We start from the raw sequence: 26,738 nt of genomic DNA, 5'->3' as shown, positions 1-26,738 counted from the left end.
ATCAACCTACTTCAGGATCTAGCAATACCACTCTTTTGACTATACCCAAGAGATGCCCAATCATACTACAAAAGCAATTTGTACAACTATGTTCATAGCTGCATTATTTGTAATAGCCAAAACCTGGAAACAACCTAGATGCCCCTCAGTGGAAGAATGGATAAAGAAAGTGTGGAATATATACGCATTAGAGTACTACTTAGTGGTAAAAATCAATGGCATCTTGAATTTTGCATGCAAATGGATGGAAATAGAAAACACTATCCTGAGTGAGATATCCCCGACCCAAAAGATGAATATGGTGGGTACTCACTCATTAGTAGACTCTAGCTATAAACAAAAGACATTGAGCCTAGAGTCCACAATCCTTGAGAAGCCAAATAACAAGGTAAACCCAAAGGAAAAAAAAATTCTCCTGGAAATTGGAAGCAGACAAGAATGCCGGGCAAAAGTTGGAAGCATCGGGGTGGGGGTGGGGTTGGGGGAAGAGGGAGAAAGAAAATGCAGTTAGGAAGGATTGAGCAGTGCTTGGTGAGTGGGAGGGCTGAGATGGAGGAAGGGCGGATATAGGAGCAGGGAAGAAGATATCTACACTAAGGGAGCGATTTTAGGGTTGGCAAGAGGTTTGGCTCTAGAGAGGAACCCAGGTGTCCACGGGGATGTCCCGAGCTAGGTCCTTGAACAACACAGGAAAGGGTGCCTTAACTGGCCTTGTCCCACTATCACATTGATGATTATCTTGAATATCACCATCGAACCTTCATCTGGCGATGGATGGAGATAGAGACAGAGACCCACATCAGAGCACTTGACTGAGCTCCCAAGGTCTAGTTGAAGAGCAAAAGGAGGGAGAAGATGAACAAGGAAGTCAGGACCGCGAGGGGTTTGTCCACCCACTGAGACAGTTTGTCTGATTTAATGGGAGCTCACCAAATCCAGTTAGACTGGGACTGAACGAGTGTGTGATAAAACTGGACTCTCTGATTGTGGCTGACAATGCAGCCTGACTGAGAAGTCATTAATAAAGGCACTGGGACTTGTTTTTACTGTATGTACTGGCTTTTTGGGACCCTAGTCTATTTGGATGCACATTTTCCTAGGCCTGGATGTAGAGGGGAGGGCCTTGGACTTCCCACAGGGCAAGGTACCCTGCCCTCCCATAAGGCTGGAAGGGGAGGGAGGGGGATGGTTGAGGGAAGAGAAGGGGAATGGGAGGAGGGGGGAAGTGGAAATTTTTGAATGGAAAAATAAAAATGAAAATAAAAATAAAAAAGAGAAAGAAAAAAGTGTGTGGATTGGGTGGGTGATAGTGTTTTGAGAGTCTGGGAGAACTTGGGGCAAAGAAAACCATAATTAGAAGATATTGACTGAAAAATCTTTATTCCATTAAAAACCAAGAAGGTTGTCACTATGTTTCCTCAGAAGTAAAGGGAAGAAAAATTGAGGTGTGGGTGATCATTAGGGCACACAGGAATGCAACCATCATAGGACTTCAGATGACACTGTTAGCTTCCCAAGTGATAGGAGGAGGGGAAGCAGAGTGTTCCTTTATAGTGTACCTGGGTGTGAAATGCAAGACATTTTCCACTCAGGGCTTGGGGTCCCAGGCTTGTGAAATGCTACCTGTGGGGTGGACATGCACATGGCTTCAGAGGGTCATCATGCTGATATTCAGATGGCATGGAGTAACTTTGTGAGGAGGTGGGAGTAAAATCTCAGTTAGGTTTTCAAGTTGACTTCCTTGCATAGTCTCTGATTTATCCTGGACAGTGTTTTATATGCCTTTTGATGCGTATAGTACTCTTATTAGGTAGCATTTTCAAAATAGGTTCAATTACCTATATTTGTTAGTAATGTGAAGAGTGTCCATTTTGCTTCACTTACTTGTGGACTAATGGAATTTTGAAGATCAAGAGAATGTGTATATATACCATTTAAGTCTGGTGTTGTTTATTGTGTTTGTCTGTCTGATTAATTCACATTTAAAAAAGGGCTATGGAAGAACATTTTTTCACTTACATGTATTTCATTTTCATATTTATAAATATGTTTCATAAATTAATTAAGTCACACACATATACAATTTATGTATATATATTTAGTAAATTTATTTTATCATTTTACAATGATCTTAATTTTTCCTTTTGAGTTTTTGTTTTACGTTCTGTTTTCTCTGATGTAAATCACCATCCTGCTGTGGTTTTGGTTTCTGTTTTCATGGAATGTCTTTATCATTTATTGCGATAGTCTTAATGTGGTGTCTCCCTAACAATGCATGTTGCTTCCACATCTTCTTCATAATGATACCGTAGAGGGGTTTTCCAGGTAATTGTGTCTAGAAGCCTTTCCTCACTAATGGAGTTAGTTTCATTAAAAAGACTCTGCAGAGCAATTCCTTGCCGAATTCTGCCATGCAGTGGCACCTACATAAGAAAAAAGCGTGTCATGGGATGTCACTAAATTTTATGGCATCATGTTAGATATGCCATTCTGTACAACTTTCTGATGTGAGTGCCTTTTAAGGGAGCACATTCAGTTTACAGCCACTTGTTCCAGTGGTGCTGGCACACAACTGCCTTCACAAGTGTTAAAGTTAAATACAATGAGTTTAAAAATTATTTTAAACTAGTAATAGTTAAGCATTTTCTTGGCATTTCAACAGTATGTCCACTCTTTAATATTATATAATATATGAGAAAACTGCTCTGTTTATCTTTTAGATTTCAACATTTTAAAAGTTTAGACTTTTTTTTTGGCCAAAGTAATTAAAGGAAGGCTGTTTAAGATGAGTGAAAAAGATCACCTTGAATTATGTATTTGAAATTTCCAGAATTACATGCTGAAATGCACTGGGAGTCAGCCTCCCTCAGGACCCAGCAATTCCACTCTTGGGAATATACCCAAGAGATGCCCTATCATACTGCAAAAGCATTTGTTCAACTATGTTCATAGCAGCACTATTTGTAATAGCCAGAACCTGGAATCAACCTAGGTGCCCCTCAATAGAAGAATGATTAAGAAAGTGTGGAACATATACACAGAGTTTTACTCAGTGGTAAAAAACAATGACATCTTGAATTTTGCATGCAAATGGATGAAAATAGAAAACGCTTTACTGAGTGAGGTAACCCAGACCCAAAAAGAGGATTATGGTATGTACTCACTCATAAGCGGATTCTAACCATAATTAAAGGTCTTTGAGCCTATAATTAGTGATCTTAGAGAAGCTAAATAAGAAGGTGAACCTGAAGAAAATCATATAGTTATCCTCCTGGATATTGGAGGTAGACAAGATTGCCAGGCAACCTTGGGTGCACGGGAGGGGGGTGGGGGTGGAAATAAAGGGAGATTGTTAGAGAGAAGGGAGTAGGGGAGGATGGGGGATAGCTTGGGGGAATGGGATGTGGGGGAGGGAGGAAGGATGGATATGGGAGCGAGGAAGTATATATCTCAACTAAGGGAGCCATTTTAGGGTTTGCAAGAGACTTGATTATAGAGGGGTTCCCAGGTCCAAGGAGAGATCCCCCAGATTGGTCCCTGGACAGCAGAGGAGCGGGTGCCTGAACTGGTCTTGGCCCATAACCATACTGACGAATATTTTGCATATCACCATAGAACCTTCATCTGGCGATGGATGGAGATAGAGACAGAGACCCACATTGGAACACTGGACTTAACTCCCTAGGTCCAAATGAGAAGCAGAAGGAGGGAGAACGTGAGCAAAGAAGACAGGATCAGAGGGAACCTTCATCCAACGATGGATGGAGATAGAGACAGAGACCCACATTGGAGCACTGGACTGAGCCCCCAAGGTCCAAATGAGGAGCAGAAGGAGGGAGAACATGAACAAAGAAGTCAGGACCGTGAGGGGTGCATTCACCCACTGATACAAGGGGACTGATCTAATGAGAGTTCACCAAGGCTAGCTGGTCTGGGACTGAACAAGCATGTGATCAAACCGAATTCTCTGAATGTGGCCTACATGGGGGCTGACTGAGAAGCCATTGATAGTGGCACTGGGACTTGTTTCGTCTGCATGTTCTGGCTTTTTGGGATCCTAGTCTGTTTGGATGCTCACCTTCCTAGACCTGGAGGGAGGGGGGAGGAACTTGAACTTCCCACAGGGCAGGAAACCTTGACTGCTCTTAGGACTGGAGAGGGAGGAGGAGAGGGAGTGGGGGGCGTGGGAGGATACTGGGAGGAGGGGCGGAAGTGGAAATTTTTATAAATTAATATTAAGTTTATAAAAAAGAATATTCTAAACCATAAATCAATGAACTGCTATTTGATATTAAAATCATCACTGACATCTTTATAGTTCTCCTAGGTATTAGTAAACCTTTTTGAAATTCTTGTCCTAAGTAACTTACTGTTATGGTTTTAAACTGATTGTATTAATAGTAGAGATATAGAAAAATAAAGATAGACATCTATATTCCTCAGTTTATGCAAGAGTTACATCCTTACTAGCCATGGTACACTGAATAACAATATTTAAAATTCATTTTACATACTAATGATTTATTAATCAGAGTTAGCAACACAGGGCTTTTGAAATGTTGCTTGTTTTCACTGGTCAAACAGGAGCTATGGTGAGTTACTGCCACTCATTTTTACAGAATCATGTTACATATTTATAGCCCAGTAATAAAAATATAAGACTGTAGCATTAGTTGCTGAATATATATCACTTTTTCACTGTCATAAGGCACACAAGTCATGTTTGATACTGTAAACCAGAAATTGTCTTTAAAGATATCAAATAGAAACCCTTAACACTATTACCTCTAAAGAGTAATATAGTTTTTAAATAAATTTTATTGTATTTATTGTTAATTTTCTTTTCTATTACTTTGTGTACAAGTATCTATGTGCTTATTGCCTGTTCAGAATAATTATAGTTTTTAATATTGGCATTTTGATAGTTATTGAATTATATACCCAGTTAATTTTAATTTCTTTATGTAATTATTGAACATTTAAATTGAGAAATTAATATGCTCGGAAATTAATAAAAATACTTTTAGATTTGTTTATTAGCATAAAATATTATGTAGCATTATTTATATTAATTATTAATGCTAAGTATGATAGTTTGGTTGTTATATATTTGTGAAATAATACTAATTTGGAGACTGAGACAATATAGGTTCAGTTAACTGTCAATCAGAGAATTAACTTCAAAGTACTGAAGAAAATTTGAAAACTGAAAAGTGGAGAACAGACACTGAAGTAATTGCATTTTCTTGTCATTGTTTATTGTGCTAGGACATACCACTTTCTGGTTTAGGTATTTCGAATGCACTCTTTTGCATTTGTAACAATCATATGTCAGGCTTCAAATTAGTCAAGTTTATACTTATGAGAAGAAATGAGTTAAACAATACTTCAAACATAAATTGAAACTGTATTAGTAATATGCATGCATATTTCTTAATAAAAGTTCATTCATCCACTAAACCAAGGACTTCTTTTTGAACAACTGGGATAATCAATGTGACCATCAATGCACAGTGTACGAAATGGAGGTGATGCTTTTGCCCTTTGATATCCACTATTACATATAAATTCTACATATTCCCCTGATAAGACATAAAGCTTTCCATTTTCTCTCCATTTGAGACTTATATTGTTTTTTCCCATAATTTCTTCTGATGTTATACATGCATCTGAAAGAAAAAAATACCAAAATATTATTAAGTAATTCATAAACCTACAGAAACTCAGCTTTCAGGCATTATTCCTTTATTTGAAAAACCTGTATAACACCAACATAGAGAATTAGAAAATACTTGTAACTAAATGATATCAAAATATATGTTTAATATGAAATTAGTTTTCAATATCAAAGTTTCCTAACATCAATGAAATAAGACACTTGTATATCAAGATTTTCATGCTGTAACCTCCCTCAGGACCCAGCAATTCCTCTCTTGGGAATATACCCTAGAGATGCCCAAACATACTACAAAAGCATTTGTTCCACTATGTTCATAGCAGCACTATTTGTAATAGCCAGAACCTGGAAACAGCCTAGGTGCCCCTCAATAGAAGAATGGTTAAAGAAGGTGTGGAACATATACACATTAGAGTTTTACTCAGCGGTAAAAAATAATGACATCTTGAATTTTGCATGCAAATGGATGGACATAGAAAACGCTTTACTGAGTGAGGTAAGCCAGACCCAAAAAGAGGAATATGGTATGTATTCACTCATAAGTGGATTCTAACCATAGTTAAAGGTCTTTGAGCCTATTATTCGTGATCCTAGAGAAGCTAAATAAGAAGACGAACCTTATGAAGATTTTTTAGCTATCCGCCAGGAGGTAGGAAATAGTCAAGAGTCCCAGGTAACCTTGGGTGCATGGGGGGGTGGGAGGGTTGTTGGAAGGGGAGAGGGTTAGAGAGAAGGGAGTAGGGGAGGAATGGAGAAAGCTCTGTTGACCGGGATGGGGGGAAGGGAGGAAGGATGAATGTGGGATCAGGGAAGAATATATTTCAACTAAGGGAGTCATATTAGAGTTTACAGGAAACTTGATTATATATGGGATCCCAGGTCCAAGGAGAGATCCCCAGATTGTTCTCTGGACAGAGGAGGGGGTGCCTGAACCGGCCTTGGCCCGTGACCATACTGATGAATATTTTGCTTATCACCATAGATCCCTCATCTGGCGTTGGATGACGATACAGATGGAGGCCCGCGTTGGAGCACGGAACTGAGCCCCCCAAGATCCAAATGGAAGGAAGAAAATGACAAAGGACTGCGAGGGATACTATCACCCACTGATACAAGGGGTCGGATCTAATGAGAGTTTACCAAGGCCAGATGGACCGTGACTGAACGAGCATGTGATCCAACCAGATTCTCTGAATGTGGCCGGATTTTCTGAATGTGGCTGGCCTGCAGTCTTACTGAGAAGCCATTGACAATGATACTGGGACTGGTTTCCTCTGCATATACTGGATTTTTGGGATCCAGTCTGTTTGGATGCTCACCTTCCTGGACCTGGAGGGAGGGGGGAGGTACTTGGACTTCTCACAGGGCAGGAGACCCTGACTGCCCTTGGGGACAAAGAGGGAGGAGAAGAGGGAGGGGGGGAGTGGGAGGGCGTTGGGAGGAGGGGCGTAAATGGAAACTCTTTATAATTTAATAAAATTACTTTCAAAAAAAAAGATTTTCATGCTGTTTGTTTTGATTTAGGTATTGGGTCAAAATACAGAATTTTGACTTTGGCATGCTTATGATATTCATATCTAATGATCAGTGAGATTACCATAGTTAAAGTTACTGTGGTTAGAAAGACAAGTCATAATTGACCTCATAATATTCATCATTCAGTCAAAAAATGATAACTATGAATCATGATTACCAAATCATGAATCTTTTGATAGTTTTTAAACATTAAATCTACTAAGACTATCAAGACTCTTTCAAAGGTTCATATTTCTTCAGTAATAAACTCTAAATGTACTGACATTGATAAAAGGTCAGAGGAAATGTTGAAGTTGAAAAGAACCATTTTTTAAAAAATTCTTAAAGGAAATAAGGAAGGTAATGGGAAAATGAATCGAAAAATTATAAACAACATGTGGTTTGCAACAGATTGAGACAGAAGAATTTGAAATTAGAAGCTGTACAACTTATATACAAATAGGACTGAAAATGTCAATAGCAGCAAAATTCTGACCACTAAAAATGGCAATTCTACCTACTGAGAAGGTCATTGATATGTATCATCTTTTAATCTTGTTTGCTTTGATGCATGATGGTATTTTTGAAAGTTATTTGTAATAAAGTTCATAAAATTAAGGAAGAAAAGAATTTAATACAGTAAGTCTGATTCAAACTAGAAAATAAGCAGCCAACCAAAAAATGCCTAAAGAAAATAAAAAACTGAAGGAGTGCATCTCTAACATAGTTTCCATAATATAATATTCTCTGGTAAGAGCAGCACTTAAAAATGAAAAAAATAGCTGCCAATATCAAACATTGAGAACATATAAATCCCACCATAGAAGAAGATACATAAAGTGAGTGTGAGGAAGAAGCAAATATAGGTGCAAACATTCTCTTAAAAGTCCCTTTGAGATATTTCAGGATGAATGTGCTGAAAATGGCTCAGATGGGAAACCATCTTGATTACCATCAATTAATGAATGCATAAAGACAGTGTCATATATCCATATGATGGAATATTTTTCAGACATCATAGATAATTTTATATTATTTGAGTGAGAAAATGACTGTGCAGGACAATAAGTGAAATGAGACAAAGAGAGGATGATAGGTTTCTTGTATTCTCTTTTACAGTGAAAATTAAAAAAAAGAAAAGTTCTCCTGAATATGTAGCAATAGTAGAGTTTGAGTGGTATGAGTGGGAGGGTGAGCTAACAGAGGTGGAGGGACATTAAGTGAAATAAGACAAACACAGGAAGAAAAGTTCTTTGTGATCTTTCTTACACAGTGGAAAGAAAAACAGATTGCTCCTGACTTCCTGGCAGTGATTAATCGAATCAGATGGTATATTTAAGGGAAGGGGAGGGTGTATGAGAGATGCTGGATTTAGTCACAGCAAAATGTACACAGGTATGGAAATATAAGCTGGCATGAAAATTCATGACTATCAATATATGTTAATCAAAACTCAATAATGAATTGATGGGGAATCTTTACCAATCAATTATCTGTAAGAGGTGGGACCAAGTTAGGGTGTGGTTTTCTGGGACCCCCAAAAAATGGCATGTGGCCCAGGTGCCCTCTCTCTGTGTGGTTTCCTTGCAGCAACAGCTGAGCTTGGACTTCTTATTCCTGTTTCATGTGTTTTCACGCTATAATAAATAAAAATATAATTGTTTTATCTTTTGGCTAGCCTAGTTATTTCCCCAATTGAGCTAACTTCTATAATGAATAACATGTAATTTTGTTAACTATTTTTATATAAAAAATCTAATAATCTTGCTTTCTTTACATGCTGATATTTGATAATTGTGCATGTGAGAAACAATAATTATAATGTATGAATGTATTATTGTAAAGATAAAAATATCCCAATTATGAAACTGACTTTCCCATGATCTTATGAAAATGAGTTACTTACTTAAACATTTTGGTGGCTCTGACCATTCTCCATTTCTACATGTTATTTTTTTGTTGCCCTGCATTTTATTGAATAACTTGCATTGATATTCGACTGATGATAATGGTGGGTATTCTGATAAGGTGAAGGAGGTGATGTCTCCATTGTCAATAGATGGAGGAGGCCCACATTTCCCTTTTGAACCTAAGAACACAATATTTGAATGTTTGAGAGATCAAGCCAAAGTACAGGCTCAAACAGAACCAATGAAAGAACAGATTAAACATAATATCAAGGTTTTAGTAGTTTGTGGTTACAGAAATTATTGCTTGAAGAAAGTTTAATTATATAAACAGAGAAAATACATGTTATATTTATTTATGGAGTACTTTTGAGAAGAAAAACAGTGAAAGAAAATAAAAAATAGTTAAGTGGAAACCCACCTTAAATGAGCAGCACAGAATGTATTAGTAACTGATATTGTAGCTATGACAAAACACCTGACAAAGGGAACTTACAAAGGGAATTTTTTTTTTTTGCTCTTTGGCTTTGACTCACAATTGGAGGGACCAGTCATTATGCTCTGAAAGTCATAGTGGTGAGAACACAAAGCAGCTGGTCAGACTGTGTTTGTAGTCAGGAAGCAGAGAGAGGTTACTGTTGTTACTCAGCTTACTGTCTCCTTTTATGAGTTAGAGGTTCTAGCACGTGGAGCAATGTTTACCGGTGCAGGGTGTTCCTTCCCATGCAGCTACCCCAATCTAGTTATCTTAGTCTAGTAGATGCTCAGAGATATATCCAGATGCTTGTTGACTGGGTAATTCCTGCTGACAACCAACACTCATCATCACATTGAGATGACAAGTGTATGGTGCAGGATTGGCTTAACAGTAAAGCAAAGTTACTTCTTTTGCTTTCATTCCCTTTAAATCAATTTCCTTACACTGAACAAGATATAGCATTTTTCCCCCGAGATTATAAAATCAGAACCAATTGCTATTCTTTCATTTTTTAAAACCAAAGCCTACTGCCTCAGCTTAGATTAAAGGAGTACAGATAACAAAATAAATATTAACCTTGTAGAAAAAATAATACAATAAGAAAAATAAGTCACATAAAGATTAAATATACACAGAGTCTGGATTCCATATATTATTGTATTTTTTTAAATTTTTGACTGTGAAGGAGCTAAGTAAAGCAAGACATTTCAGTGTATAGGATGCTCAACTAAACTAACATAGATATTTTAAAGGTATCTTGATTCTGAAATTTGGGTCTAAAGATTTGTTGCTTTGGAAAAGAGGTTCGTCTTTTGTTTTCACAGAAGATGAGAGCCTATGAATTTCTTTAAGAGTAATGTGGCTTGATGGACCAAGACCACCTGAAATATTATTGTGAACTCCCCCAAAATTATTTCACACAACAAAAAGCAGGAAGCAGTTTGGATAGAACTATGCCCAAATACCTTAAATGATTACTCATAAATGTTTGTTTACATTTAAAGGGTGCTATGTTATAGAGATTTGCATTGGTATAGATCAGAGTTTATTGATAAAAATTTAAGGCCAATTTTGTTATATGTATATTTTTGTTCCTGATTAAGGTATTGTGTTTGTGCAGCTCATTTAAAAATGTAAAGTATAATTAAGAAATATAGGTTAATCGATAACCATCTATAATAGTCAAGCTTGTAGTCTTGTTAGGTTTTCTAGATATATCGAGATATATTTCAGTTAAATAGGCAAATCTTTCAAAGACTACAGATTATTGCATTTAAAATGTTTTAAGAACTTAAACTATTCATGACAATGAGACAAGAGCTTTGGAAGTTCCTGTACTTCCTGTTTATCTAACTAATATTATATTCTTCTGGGGTCTTTGATGAAGTTGAAGAATAGGTAGTTATAGTAATAGTTTTCCTTAGTTATGAAAAAATATACAGTAGATATAAATATTGTAACTATACATTTTGTTTGATACCTGTTTTGTTATATGTAATTTTACTATGTTAAAGTTAAAGCCTTCCTTTTTATTTAAACAGAAAAGGGGAAATAGTGTGGGAAGTCCTTCTGTATTTGTGCTGATTTTATTGGATAATGAATAAAGAAACTGCTTTTGGCCAATGTCTTATCAGAGTGGATCTAGGCGGGAAAACTAAATTGAATTCTCAGAGAAAGAAGGCAAAGTCTGTAGAAATTATGGAGCCACCAGATGAGAAAGACATGAACTGCCAGTCAGAATCTTGCCAGCAGGCCATGTATCTCATGGTAAAATATAAAATTATCAGAAATGGGTTAATTTAAAATTTGAGAGCTAGTCAAAAATATGCTTAAGCTATTGGTCAAACAGTATTGCAATTTATACAAATTTCTGTGTGGTTATTTAAGGTCAGAGTGACTGGGAAATAAATAAGCAGCCTCCTACAACAAAGCTAGATATGGCCCCAGTCCTTTAGATAGAAGTGGACACAAGCCCAAAATCTATCTCCCATTGATTACAACTCACAACAGAAAAAAATTTTAATTTTCTCCAAGGTAGTCTTGCTGAGTATACAAATAATGATAATGGCATATCTCATGCCTAGTAGCAGATAGCTAGCACAAAATGAACTCAATGACATTCTCACAGCTTTAAAATAATAAAACTTGCAAGTCCTTTGCATATTATTGTTTTCAGTTTTGTGTTTATGAGTTTTCTTTGTGCATGTGATGTGGGATTACCCTCCATATGCTGTGAATACGATTGGTTAACTAATAAAGAGAACTGCCTTGGCCTGTTAATAGAGCAGAACTTAGTTAGGTGGAGAAAACTAAACTGAATGCTGGGAGAGAGCAGGCAGCAGAGTCAGGGAGAAGCCATGTAGGCCAATGGAGTCAGACGGAACTTTACCTCGTAAGCCACAGCCATATGGCAATACACAAATTACTAGAAACGGGTTAAATTAAGATAGAAGAGTTATCCAGAAATAGGCTTAAGCTATTGACCAAATAGTATTGCAAATAATATGGAGATTATTTCTGAGAGATTATTATTGGGCTGAGCAAGTGAAAACTAACTAGTGACCTCCTTACAACGTGTTTACAATGCGTGTTTTTGTAAAAGAAGTTTCTCTGTCTCTTTTTACCCCATAGCCACTTCCAAACAATCACTCAGAAACTTTTATTAATTATAAATGCTCAGCTGGTAGTTCAGGCTTATTGCTAACTAGCTCTTATACTAAATTATTCCATAATTCTTATCTATGTTTCACTACATGGCTTGGTACCTTTTCTCAGTTAAGCATCTCATATTGCTTCCTTGGTGTCTGACTGACTACTGACTGTGCTGTTCTTACCAGCATTCTTAGTCTGGTCACCCTGCAGATGCTTCCTGCTTGGAAACCAATTAGAATAGTAAATATTTACAGCATACAAGAGAATCCACAGCAGTTTTTCTACGGCTAGCTGTATTTCTTTCACTTTTTCCTTGCCTTTTTTTCTTCTATTTGCTTGTTTGTTTTGTCCTACTTGACTTTGTTTTTATTTTCTCTTATTCATATTTTTAGATACCTGTTTGTTTTCTTGAGAGAGAGAGAGAGAGAGAGAGAGAGAGAGAGAGAGAGAGAGAGAGAGAGAGAGGGAGAGGAGTCATGGGGTTAGAATGAGGGGAGATAGGAGATAGGGAGGATTTGGGAGAAGATGAGGAAAGGGAATTTGTATATTGAATGAAAAATAAATTTTTTCAGTTAAAAATTTTTATAAAATGATTACAAGCTTGCTATTTTATTGTTAATTACTTTGGTAGGTTTAATGATATCCCCACCCGATTCTATATTTTAAACTCCCAAACCAAAAAAATATGACTTTATAAGTCAATGTAACTTCAGAATTGTAATTAAGGATCTTGAAAGAGGTGGTTATTTTTACTATCTGCTATGGCAGAAGACAATGCCATGGCAGAGGTAAGGATCATGAGGAAAATGTTCAGATATGACAAACTACTGAGTTTGAAATTGGAGGAAGATGACCCTCACCAGACAGAATAAGTAGAATCTTGCTACTAAAAAGGCAGGTGAATAGAACTGCTCTTAGAGAAAATAAGAAAAAAAAAAAAACTACGGAGGCCAACACTTGGACTGGAGCCAAGAGGCAATGCCTTGGATCTCTTGTCTCCAAAGTCATAATGGAAGAGATTATACTGTTTTACTTCACTAAATTTGTAGTGATTTGTCATGGTAGTCAGAGAAAGAAATCCAACTGTACCAAGGCAATGATATGCCATTTTGTGAGAGTTCAATACTAGGAAAAAAAGTTTTCTTGTTTTTCTCTAACAAATATTATCAACTGATGTTTATAAACATATCTCATACAATCAAACATGACTGTTTTCTTTTCAGCAATGGTTGAGAAATGACAACCATATTAAAAATTATTACATTAATTTTTGTTTTTATGTGTGGCAGTGTTCTTCTGAATGTGTATCCACGCATCACCTGTACCCATGGTGTCCTGAGACGTAAGAAGATGGCATTGGAAAATCCAGAATTGGAGATATAGAGGGCTGTCAGTTGACACATGGGAGCAGAAAATACAGTCCTCTACGAGCAGTCAGTGTTCTTAAGTGCTGGTTCATCTCCAGCCCCCCATGTTCATTTTGAACATATGTGGGATTTAAACTCAAAGCACAAGGGCTTTGAACATTTAGATTTTGTACTGTTTTGAAACATTTTTCCCCCTCAGTATATTTTATGTTATATCAAAAGAATTTTTAACCAGATGGTAGTTTAGGAAGTTATAATTGCAAGAGTAGTTTTAAAAACTAGAGGACCAGTTGGGTGGTTGTGGCACACACCTTTAATCCCAGTACTCTGGAGGCAGAAGCAGAGTCAGGCAGATCTCTATGAGTTTGAGGCCAGCCTGATCTACAGAGGGAATTCCAGGACAGGTTCCAAATCTACAGAGAAACACTGTCTTAACAAACCAGAAAAAGCAAACAAACAAACAAACAAAAAAACAAAACAGAACAAAAAGTGGAAGGCCAAAAGTATTGTTAAAACTGATGGAACATTTTAAAGTGTCTATGTATATTTAATTATTCAAAAATTTTTCAAAAGCTCTTAACATATTTTTTGTATCTAACAATAAAAATAATCATCAGAGAAAAAGATAAAAAGAATAAATGGAGACACCCCATGCTAGCATCCCATTCTGAAACCTAGAACCAGGTTTGAAAATCATCAGAGATAGAAACTTTGTAGGAGACAGAAACATGTAACAGTGCCAAGGAAAGTGAGCTACAACACACTGACATGGTAACAATGTTTTGCTTGGGGAGAACTCTCCACTAGAGGAGGAAGTGTGAACTGGACAGTTACAGCAGGCTCCATTGGTGGGAGTGCCAGCAACCTTATCACAGATCCTGATTACCAGTCAATGAGAGGGGCTGTCTAAGAACTCATGTGGGGTAAATTCCTGAAATCTGTTCTTTAGTTTTGCTCCAGGGAAGACCAGTATTAAACATTTGCTGAGAATAAACTGTAAAATCTAGAAGAAACAGAATCTGAACACTGATGACCCCTCACACTGAACCACTGGCTGCAAAGACATGTAAATGGACAAGTGAGACTGGAGGAGTATTAAGTCTAAGTAGAAAATGCTGAGATCAAGCAAGTGGGCATTTAACTCTTGTTAAAAGAATAACATTTCTTTTCAGATTCTTCAGCAATTTAAAGAGGAAAGCCAGAGACTTATTTATAACTACATGCAGGCTTTAATTTCTGAAAATAGACTATATTTTTGTTATAATTATTTGCACTGGTGATAACTTTGCTGTGCTTGACAAATGCACTTCAAAAGTTAGTATTATTTTATTGAACTCACAGCACTATTTGAAGAGTTTATTATTATGAAGAGTTACTTGAAAGGTATTTGCAGCAAGAATGGTGGCTCTTGTCTGATATCCCAGCATTCTTTAGGCTAATACAAAATGATCTTCATTGAGTTCAAGGACAAGCTGGCCTACATAAGTGAGTTTCAGGTCATCCTGAGCATCAACTAATACCCTATCTTCAAGTGTAAGAATATTTTGCTAATGTTTTCATTACATTTGCATGTCCATATTAAACCTTTAATAAAAAATAAAATGTTTGATCAGTGGCAAGACACTAACATTCATTTTCTAAAGTATGTGATTTACAATGCTGTTAACAATGCCATGAGGCCCTTGACAATACAGAAATCAGTTTAAAAGATAACATTTTCATTAGCTTTTCCCTAAAGTCTATTGGAATTTAAAAATGTACACATTACAGTTTATATTTATAATTCATTTTAGGTCTTTATCTCTTTAATCATGTCTTGATTTCTATGAATCATGGTTTTGCAGACAGAGAATGGTTTGACTTTATTTTGAGCAGTATGCCTTCAGAATGTACTCCTATGATATTTCTATTTATTATATCCACTTGAACGAGACACAAAACCCAGTATATTTGGATATCCCTTTAGATGTAACTGTAAATCAAGTAGAAACGACTTGTGTCAAAAGTCAGGAGAAAGACCTTTAACCCATAACAGTAAGCTTGATTTTGAACACTATAGACAATGGCAGGAAATGAGAGCACAGTGTGGTACTTACTGGTGGAAATGCATTTGGGAGGAATGGACCAGCCCTCTTCAGTGCATGCAATGCTGCTCTGATTATTGTGAAGGGTGTAGCCTTGATTGCAAACGACTTGTACAGCATCACCTTGTAAATGTGTTTGTCCTGAAGATGTAGAATCACCATTTTCCACAAAAGGAAAGAAACACAGCCCTTCAGAAGAAAAAAGATTAATTCACACTATGGGAGAAATTAAGAAAAATTAGATTGCGTATTAAAGGATGGTTAGAAGACCGACACACCTGAAGCAAGCTATACGAATAAGGTTTCTGAATCTTGCCAACTCCCGGTAGTCTACAGTGTGAGTTCTCTACAGAATACCATGTCTCTACTTTTGAAATAACTTTTCAAATTCAATATTTTCCAACTGAAAGACATCTTCATAAAATGGTATTATTTTTTTACTTTGCCTCCCTAAGTTCTGCCCTATCAAGAGGCCAAAGCAGTTTCTTTATTCAACCAATGAAGGCAACACATAAACAGAAGGACGTCCTATGCCAAAATAATAAACTAGTTGGAAATCAAGAGAATAAGAGTTAAAAAAATAAATATAATTCCAAAACCTATAATAAATTTAACTGAGAAGGTAATCAAGCTATAATGAAGACAAACCATGGATGAAAGAAACTGAAGACATACATATAGAAAGGTGTTCCATGTTCACATTTGGAAGACTATATTGTATAGACTTGTTTTTTTTTTAATTTCTGGATGTTTCTTCAACAAGTGATGATGTTATCTGCTGTACTGACCCTAGCTATTCTGTTTCTTATCTTTTTTTAAACACCTGTCTTGCCAGAGTGTGCAGCACATATTCTCTAAAAGATCAATGTATTATAGATAACAAGTCTAAAGATATAATAAGCTTTGGAATATGCAAAAGTAAAATGTCTTTTATTAGGATATTTGAGAGTTGTTTTGATTTGCATTTCTCTGATGACTAACGAGGTTGAACATTTTCTTAAGTGTCTGTCAGCCATTTTAGATTCACCTGTTGAGAGTTCTCTGTTTAGATCTGCATCACATTTTTTTATTGAATTATTTGTTATTTTGATGACCAATTTCTTGTGTTCTTTGTATATTTTGGAGATCAGTCCTCCATCTGATATGTGGTTGGTGAAGATCTTTTCCTATTCTGTAGATGGCCTCTTTGTCTTATTGACCATGTCCTTTGCTTTACAGACACTTCTCCGTTTCAGGAGGTCCCATTTATTAATCATTTCTCTCAGTGTCTGTGCTACTGGTGTTATATTTAGGAAGCAGTCTTTTGTGCTAATTTGTTCAAGTGTACTTCCCACTTTCTCTTCTTAGAAGTTCAGTGTGGTTGGTTTTATGTTGAGATCTTTGATCCATTTGGACTTGAGTTTTGTGCATGGTGATAGATATGCATCTATTTTCATTCTTCTACATGTTGATACCCAGTTATGCCAGTACCATTTGTTGAATATACTTTCTTTTTTTCCATTTGATATTTTTTGCTTCTTTGTCAATAATCAGATGCTCAGAAGTTTGTGGATTGATTACCAGGTCTTCAATTCAGTCCCATTGGTCCTCCTTTCTGTTTTTATGATAATATCAGCCTGCTTTCAGTATAGTTTTAAGAATCTTACACCTGTAAGAATAGCTAAGATCAAAAACACTGATGACAACTTTATGCTGGAGAGGCTGTGAGGTAAAGTGAACATTTCTCCATTGCTGGCAGATACTGCTTTTTCATTCCCAGCTTCCCAGGCCCCAAATAATCACTTAGAAACTGTATTAATTACAATACTGCTTATCTTATTAGCTTATGCATATTTCTAGATAACTCTTACATCTTAAATCAAACCATCTCTATTAATCTGTGCATCACCGTGAGGTCGTTGCCTACCAGCAAGATTCAGGAGTCTGTTTCTCTGGTGGCTTTATTGTGTTTCCCTGACTCAGTCTACTTCCTCCTCTATCTCTGCTTGGAATTCTGTCTGCTCTATTCTGCCCTGTAATCGGCCAAACCAATTTCTTTATTCATTAATCGAATATATTCACAGCATACAGAGAGACTCCTACATCAAACCAGTCTAAAATTCAAAATGCCAGAGAACCTAGACAACAAAGATGACCTTAAGAGAGATACACATGGATCTAATCTATATAGGCACTTGAAAAAGACAAGAATTTTTTAGTAAACAGGGAGCATGGGGATCATAAGATAGGTTAGAAGGTGAGTGGGGAGAATGGGAGGGGAGCAGAGAAAAATATATAGCTCAATAAAAACAATTTAAAAAAGAATATTTGAGAGAAAAGATCATCCAAACACAGTGGATACACAAAGTGACTTATTTTTGCATTATTATTATATTATTCGTTGCTACTAAGTGTATGTTTGACAAGATCCGTTAGTTGTCAAATATATTCATTATCAGCTTTCAGTTAGTAACTATTTTTGTAGATCACCTGTTGACAATATGTTCTTCATTGTATTTTTCTAAGAAAAATAGCTCACAAAGTAAAGACTGCACCTGACCCTTCCACAGCCCAACTCTGTCACATTCTGGACCCCACGGACCCTTCTTCTCTTTCTTTCAGTCAGTATTCTTCTAAGAATAGGCATTTACTCACTGAGACACTTTGGTGTTGGTGACCATCCTTCTTCTGTGCATGTTATGCGAGTCCAGAAGGAGTTTGAAGGAGACACAAAATTATATTCACAAGAGTAGTATAAAACCTTCCCACTAGGAACAGGGGACAGTGAGTCATATTTCTTTGCATCATATAATATTCCATGGCTTATTTTTGGAAAATCACAAAGTCTCTCTGGAAAAATAAAACAAAGACAAAAAAGCAAATGCTAATCATCACTAATGAAACATCAATATTTTTGTATCTGATGATCATTTTTTATTTCATATAGGTTAAGTGGATATAGTTTAAGTGCCTTCTGGTGTATCATTTCATCACTGAAGAACCAAGAAACACCAAGAAGCTTGTAAATAAGTATAATAATTTCTCTATGAACCCACTGCTATGTTTAATTAGCCAGTACTCCTTGAGTATGTGAATATTTGAGACTGCTATTATTAATAAAAATGAAGTTTATATTTTGGATTGATATGAACTATAAAGTTTTTGGGAGTATTCAAAAAGGTGGCCCAACAAGACTTTTTAAAAACTGAAATAGAATGCTAGCATAGAAACTTGACTGCTTAGTGAGTTATGGGTGAATGGGAGGGCTGGCTTTGCCATCCTTCCTCGTTCTTCTCATTGATATCATTAATGTGTCTTCCAGGATTTTCACTAGTGTATGTTTCATGGGAGTAGTAAATATGTTGAGTCGTTAGTTTAGTATGATATATAGGAACATAATTTTATTTTGTCAGGCTTCTGATAAATGTACTTTCATTAAAATTAACAAGGCACAAAGAATCAAAGAGATCAATCCAATTAACATAAAACTACAGCTTAAATCTGATGACATTAAGTCTTTAAATACAATTCCCTAGAATAATGTGTATGTTCAATATCTACATATAAAGGCATAAATACATTAAAATAGTTAACATGTAAATTGTTAGGTCTTTTATCAAATTTTTACAATTTTCTACAGGTAAACACTTTTAGATTTGTTTTAGGAAAGTTATTCCACATGAAATTTTAATAGAACACAAAAATCATATGGTGCTCTTACATGCACACTGCATAGCTTCCCTTGTTGTCAATTTAACTTTTACCTAGACTACATAGTGTATATTAGAAATTTTGGTAATATTTTGCAGTCATATCCTCACAAATAGTGAAACATTTCATTTTCATTAACTGAGGGTTAATTCTCAATTTTGCATGATATTTAAAATTATTCTTCCTATGTGATTTAGCCTCATGGAACCCGAAACTGCTAACCTGCTATATTTGGTGTTAGGTATTTTTGAAGATATTGTTGGTAAAACCTCCATGTATGTGGTAGGATGTGGTTTCAGATATTCTTTGTCTATTTCCCAAATGACAGAATTTTATTTGCATTCATTTATTTGCACATGTTCTTGTCTTTCCTGAATAACACTGCTACCATCCTCTAACTGTACGCCAACCTCCTTTAAAACCCTTCCCACACCACTCATCTAATAGCGATGCTGCTGGCTATGAATATTTACCTCCCTAGTTTTCCTTATTCACCTAAACAATAAAAATGGAAATGATTATTCTCCCTGTACATTCTGATAGAAATTTGAAAATATCTTTAATATGGGACACACACACACACACACACACACACACACACACACACATTTGCCTTGCAACCTATTTGCCTGTTTATGTGTTTGCTTTCTTTTGCATATCACAGTGTGTTCCATTTGTGGATTAAAATCCTTCACAATTTCCTTGGTGCCTAATGAAGCATAATACATAAATGCTTTGCCGCTGTAAGTATGTAAAGTTTTTGTTTATATAAAAATGTGACTTTAGTGTATTGATTCTTTTTGTTTGGTCAATATGTGAACAGATAACAAAAAATACAGTTCACACAAGTATTTGCTTCAGGTACTTATGATAGAGATTCATGACCGTTCCCCAGGACCCTAAATTCTCCTTCAACTTTCTTTTCTGGGGATATCAAAAGTCCTTATATCATTCATACAATTTGTATTTTCCACCATCTTCTTTTCTCCTTCCTATAAATTCCTTATTAACATCATCTCTAACTGAGATTTAAAGCATATAGAAGATCAGTGATGGTCTTTGAACAACTGCCTTTCATTTCAGGCTTACGATAATAGTTGTACTGTCTGAAAAATTATATATAATGTCCATATCTTATGTTTCAACTAACGTAGTTGACCAAGAATATGACAAGCCAAAGTAAAATAATAAATTGGTTTGTAGAATATATATTAGGTAGAATATATATATATATATATATATATATATATTATATATATAGGTATATATATATGATAGACAGACAAAATGACTGATAGCAAAATACCAGATTGACTGACCAGAATACCCTGAAGAATTATGAGGCAATCTTTTTTTTTTCTTCTAGTCAGGTTGCTTTCAAAACATAGAACCATGAAGCTTCCAATATATATATATTTATATATATATATATATATATATATATATATATATATATATATAGCAAGACAACATCTTCAAATTAGCTTGTAGATTTTGTATAGAAACTGAGTAATCACGTTAATGCAGCCAACTGCATTCCCCCTCTGGGTTCCCAGGCAGAGCAGAGAAAACAAATGAAAGTTAAACCATGGTGAATTTCAGTACTGGGAGGAGTGCGTTTGGAAACTCCAGCTTACTGTTTCTACTTTCTCAGACAATTTCTTCTGAAAGTTGTGAGTATCTGATTTGAGCATGTGATCTCTATATGTTGCTATATATTCTTACATAGAAACATCACCCAAGAAGACTCTCAGAGGGCAGGTTGAGATGGCTGTCATAAATTAGCCACCTTTGAGGATTAATGCCAACGCTTGCCTCATATTTCTTCAGGGCCTGAAATAACATTTTGACTGTTTGTCTTTCTGTTGGCTCATCTCTCATCTATTTGTCAAGCTCTTATATACGACTTTTTCTTTTATTCTGACTTCCTTCTTTCTTAGTAAATTCACTCATTCAAAATCAAAGGTGTTACTATTGTAGGTCATTTTCCAGTTGGTCCAGAACCAGACACACAGTATCTGCCAATACAATAGTATGATCTGGGCTAGCAAACATATATATATATATATATATATATATATAGATATAGATATAGATATAGATATAGATATAGATATAGATATAGATAGATATATGCATTAACAACTAATCAAAAAGGAGGCCATGGCATGGTTTGAGAACCAGCAGGTGACTATGGGATGGTATGTAAGGAGGAAAGGAAAGAAAGAAACATAAACTATTATAAATCTAAAAATTGGCTGCCATCTTGCGTCCCCGCGTGTATGTGTGTGTGCACCTTATCTCAACTGGTCCGCCCGAGATCCCCTGAGCGCGAATCCTAGTCCCCTGCACCGCACGGCCCCATTTCCACTCCTACAAGATGAAAGAAACGATCATGAACCAGGCAAAACTGGCCAAGCTGCAGGCATAAGTGCGCTTTGATGGGAAAGGAACTGCTCACAGAAAGAAGGTGGTTCACAGAACAGCCATAGCAGATGATAAAAAAAACTGCAGTTCTCTTTAAAGACGTTAGGAGTGAACAGTATCTCTGGTATTGAAGAGGTGAACATGTTTACAAACCAAGGAACAGTGATCCATTTTAACAACCCTAAAGTTCAGGCGTCTCTGGCAGCAAACACCTTCACCATTACAGGCCACGCCGAGACAAAGCAACTGACAGAAAATGCTTCCCAGCATTCTAAACCAGGTTGGGGCAGGCAGCCTGACTAGTTTACGGAGACTGGCTGCAGCTCTGCCCAGGCAATCTGTGGATGGAAAAGCACCCCTTGCTACTGGAGAGGATGATGCTGATGAAGTCCCAGACCTGGTGGAGAATTTTGATGAGGCTGAAGAAGCGACACTTGCAGAAGTTACAGGAGCTGCTATTTTACATCATGGCTGCTTTTTAAAGGTCTTTTGTTTACGGATCTGATCAAATCTAGATCGCTAATACTTTTAAGCCCAAGCCCCTGGGACACTGCAGCTCTTTTCAGTTTTTGCTTAAACACAATTCATTCTTTGCAGCAAATTAAGCTGAAGAAGCCTGGGAATAAAGTTTGGAAAAGGGTTAATGACATTCTCTGCCTAGAAGAAAATAAATAAATAAAAATAAGCCTAAAAGTTTTGAAAGAAAAAAATGAAATTAATATTTTCTGTCATTTGGCAGGATGTAATATTTTTCTCATTAAAGAGGATGACCATAACTCACAGAGAAATGTGGTAACACAATAAACAAAGTATCTTTAAATCTCTGAAATAATATTACAAATCTTGTAAGGGTGAATCTTAGAAAGCATTATCTTGTTCCTATCTTTTTTACTTATGTGAGAAATGAAGAACTATCTAAATTGCCTTAATTATCTATAAAGATCAGCAAAACCTAAGTAGCAGTATAAAGTCTTTCTGAAACCAGAGTTAAGCACAGTGACTAAATTTTTGAATCGAACTCCTCTTTTGGGGATTGTGATTCTGGGGATGTGATGGAATTGTCAAACACCGAGGGATTGTCTTCAGACACAATGTCAGTCTAAAGGAAAGATAATTTCATTTTATTTTTTTTATGTTCATTGGAGAGTTCAGAAAAAGAGCAAATGACTGGCATTTTTGATAGTTTACAACAAAAATAACAGTGCTCTTCCTTGTCTTACTGAAGACATTTCTGTTTTGATAAAAGATGATTTGATTGAAATAGAAAAAGTTACTCATTTTAATGACTATAAAGTGAAGACTTATGCAATCTATGAAGATGAAATGAACCTCACACAGACCGAGAGATGTTTAGAGTCTGTCAGGAGCTTTGTACTAGTCAATTTTTGTTTAACTTTGAGAATTCATTTGGTTACATTAGCTCTTTATGAATCTGAAAAATAAAATTTATTCTCTCCAAATCATATTTATAGGGTATTCACACTTTGAAGTTCATAAAACAGCGAAAACCACCTTTATTCAATTTTTCCTTTAATTGCTTACACACACTATATCCATAAATAATTTTTTTCTATAATTCAACATGTTTCCTATTTCTTCACTTAAGTACTTTTATAGTTTATTTTCTATTTCCAATATTTTAATAAAATTTATAATGTTTTAAAAAGTATTCTTGTACACATAACAGAAAATTCATCTGACTAGAGAGTAGATATTGCAAATATTTTTCCACTTACTTTCTTCTTCAGCTGCAGAAAGGCACAAGGTTAGGTAGGCACTGGCTAAGAGCAACACACTATACCATCCCATTCTCTAAAACATAAAGCGCTCCAGCAGTGGTGGTGTTCTGGGAACTCTGTGCATGACTTTGATTACTGGAAGCTACTTTGGTAAATATCAAAGATCACAAGAGAAGGGCAAAACAAACAATGTTTACTCATTGCTTTCACATTAATACTCTACGTTAATCATTTTAGAATTATTAAGCAATGAAAGAGCCAGTCTCCCGGAACATCAAACTGAAGTAATGAGAGAAAAAGATGAGAGAGTAAACTTTTTTTTTTAAACCTTTTTGCCTTTTTGCTGGTAGGACTGTTGGTTGCTTCTCTTTTCTCGAAGTTTGCCTGTCAACTTCCGGTGTCATTAATGCTGGTCATCAGTGATGAGTCATTCATGAAAGGCCCAGCTCAGGTCCTTCAGACCCTGTGTTTCAACATGGTGTTTTTCTTCATTGGTAGAGACCTATCTTCCATCTGTTGTGAACAACCAGCTGTAATCAACAATAGTCTGTATTGCTTTGGACTCAATAACCCAGAAGAGTGTTTCTCTTGCCTAGTTTTAGTGTGTTTCTTAGATTGTGCTTGGTTTTTAGAGGAAGTATTGTCAGCCTAATAGGGAAAATTTTATTTAATATTTCTTAGCTATTGTTTTTCTTCTTTTGAGAATTCTCTCTGAAAATTACAGGCCCATTTTTGAAAGGGTCATTTGTATGTTTTTGTTTGATATTTTTGTCCTTGAGTTCTTTCTGTATTCAGGATATTAATTTTATACATATATTTATAATCTTATATATATAAGATTATACATAATAATAAATAGAAAAATAATATATAAATATATTAAGTAATATGTGTTAATATTGTGTAGTAATTAATATATATTCAAAGGGGTATTAACAAATATTTTCCTCATTCTGTGGGCTTCTTCATCTCACTGAATGTTTCTTTAACTATAGAGAAACAAGTTGTATGAAATTCCACATATCAATTGTTATCCTTAATTCTTGTGACAATGTAGAACTACAAAGAAAGACTATGTCTATACCTATATTATGCAGGATACAAACTATGTTTTTTTTTCTAGTAGTTTCATTGTTTGTTTCAGATTGCAGGTTTAGGTCTTTTATGCCTGATAGCTTTTTGACAAGGTGGTAGATACGGGCATAATTTCATTCTTCTGCATTTAGACATCTGGGTTTATTAGTAGCATTTGTTAAAAATAATTTTTTCAGGATATGTTTTTCACATCTTTGTCAGATATTAAGTGCTTGAAGTTACATGTTCTTATGTTTTGATGTTTGATATTCTTTTCTTAGTATACATGTCTGTTTTGTGCTTATCACATACTGTCTTTACACAATGACTGTAATATATCTTAAAATCTGAAGGGTATTCCCTGTATTATTGCTTTTTTCTGAATAACTTTTGGGTATTTATGCTTTTTTCCCCTGAATTTGAATCTGGTTTAACATTTTTTCACAGTACAGGTCCTATAGACCCAGGCTTAGGTTTATTCCTAAGTATTTTTTTTAGTTTATTGTGATTGGGAATATGATCTCTTTCTTTTTATGTTTAAAAATTTCCCCATTTTTTTTGGATGCCACTTTGTTTAGATTATTGTAGCTTTTGTTATAGAAACCCCTTTGTTTTAGGAGATTCTATCTCACTAAAGTGTGCTATTGACTATGCTAATGGTGTCTTGTTCAGAGAATTCTCTACTGTACCAATGAGTTCAAGTGAATTTTCAACTCTTCCTTATATGATATTCAGGGTATTCAGTCTTATGAAGATATGAAGATCCATCCGGAGTTTTCATTTTTCTAGGGATGAAAGACATAGTTCTATTTGCAATCTTCCCCATAGAACTATCCAAATTGAACATCTTTTCCTGAAGATGCTATCTTTTCTCCAGTGCGTATTTTTTGTCTCCTTTGTCAAAAGTTCACACATCTGTGGATGTGTGAAATTATATCTGGGTTTTCAATTGTAATCCTTTAATCAATGTGTCTTTTTATATCAGTATGTCAATACCATACTATTTTTATTACTAACACTTTGTAATATAACTTAAAGTCTGGAATGGTGAGAGCTCCAGCAATTCTTTTATCATTCAGGATTGTTTCAGTCATCTTGAGATTTAGTTTTTATTCAGGCAGTTGAAGAGTATTTTTTAAATTTCTGTGAAGAATTGTGCTGGACTATTGAGAGGTGGGTGCATTAAATCTGTTGAATGCATATAGAAGCATTTGTTATTTTTATAATATTAATCCTGCCAATCAATAATCATTGGATATTTTTCCACATTCTGATGTCTTCTTTAATTTCTTTCTTCAAATTTTATATGTTTATACTCTACAAGTCTCTTTCTTGCTTGGTTAGAGTTATCCCCAAGACATCAAGACACTTCTTTCCTTTCTTCTTCTCTCCCTCCCTCCCTCCCTCCCTCCCTCCTTGTCTCCCTCCTTCCCTCCCTCTCTCCCTCTCTCTCCCTTTCTCCTCCTCCTCCTCCTCCTCCTCCTCCTCCTCCTCCTCCTCCTTCTTCTTCTTCTTCTTTTTTCTTCCTTTTCCTCTTCCTCTTCCTCTTCCTCTTCCTCTTCCTCTTCCTCTTCCTCTTCCTCTTCTTCTTCTTCTTCTTCTTCTTCTTCTTCTTCTTCTTCTTCTTCTTCTTCAGAACTGCACTGAATCTGGTCCAACTCTGTATCCTCGTTGGCAAGAAAATTTCAGCAAATCTCCAACTTTACATTTGTCTTTCTTGGTTTCAACAAATAAGTATTGTTGTAGAAAGGGAATGGGGCATTATCTTTCTTGAAATGTAAAATAATTAGAGTGCATATTTAACTGAAAAGTAGTTTTATCTCTCTCATATACATTCACATGAAAACATTAGTAACCCTCTTGCTTATGAAAAATGCTGCATATTACATTTTGTATAGCCCCCAAATTCACATTGAAGTTTGAGAAATGTTTGCTGATGTAATATATTTGTTAAAGGATTGAATAATATAACTTATTTTTACTAGATATGAATTTCTGCAAAGAATTATTAATGTTAAGTTCACAACTACCATAACTACTCCATTCTGACCACACAGAATCATTCTTTTATAGTTGAAACTAATGCTATACCATATATTTATAACATCTTCAAAGTTATTTCAGTCTA

General features: G+C 35.5%; 1 protein-coding gene and 1 pseudogene across 7 annotated transcripts in view; one reads left to right on the top strand and one right to left on the bottom strand.

Annotated features, from left to right (window-relative positions):
- Window positions 1-5,236: 5,236 nt before the first annotated feature.
- LOC125398368 (complement factor H-related protein 2-like) overlaps window positions 5,237-26,738 on the bottom strand; it is a 73,530-nt gene continuing 52,028 nt past the window's right edge. For 4 of the 7 annotated variants that reach the window (XM_087906453.1, XM_087906454.1, XM_087906458.1 and 1 more), the window contains 4 exons: window positions 18,315-18,509; window positions 15,693-15,869; window positions 9,099-9,281; window positions 5,237-5,669 (listed from right to left, as the gene is read on the bottom strand). In XM_087906453.1, coding sequence (XP_087762579.1) covers window positions 5,449-5,669; window positions 9,099-9,281; window positions 15,693-15,869; window positions 18,315-18,509 — 776 coding nt within the window. In that variant the 3' untranslated portion in view covers window positions 5,237-5,448. Of the gene's footprint in view, window positions 5,670-9,098; window positions 9,282-15,692; window positions 15,870-18,314; window positions 18,510-23,533; window positions 23,692-26,738 lie in introns of those variants that run through there. The other 3 variants (XM_087906459.1, XM_087906457.1, XM_087906456.1) reach the window with 3 other exon arrangements.
- LOC148122126 (transcription factor BTF3 pseudogene) lies at window positions 21,751-22,444 on the top strand (annotated as a pseudogene).

This window comes from Myodes glareolus, chromosome 5 (assembly GCF_982192425.1).
Source record: "Myodes glareolus chromosome 5, mMyoGla1.1, whole genome shotgun sequence".
NCBI classification, from domain to species: Eukaryota; Metazoa; Chordata; class Mammalia; order Rodentia; family Cricetidae; genus Myodes; species Myodes glareolus.
The sequence above is the reverse complement of the archived record's forward strand: the minus strand, read 5'-3'. Positions and strand labels throughout refer to the sequence as shown.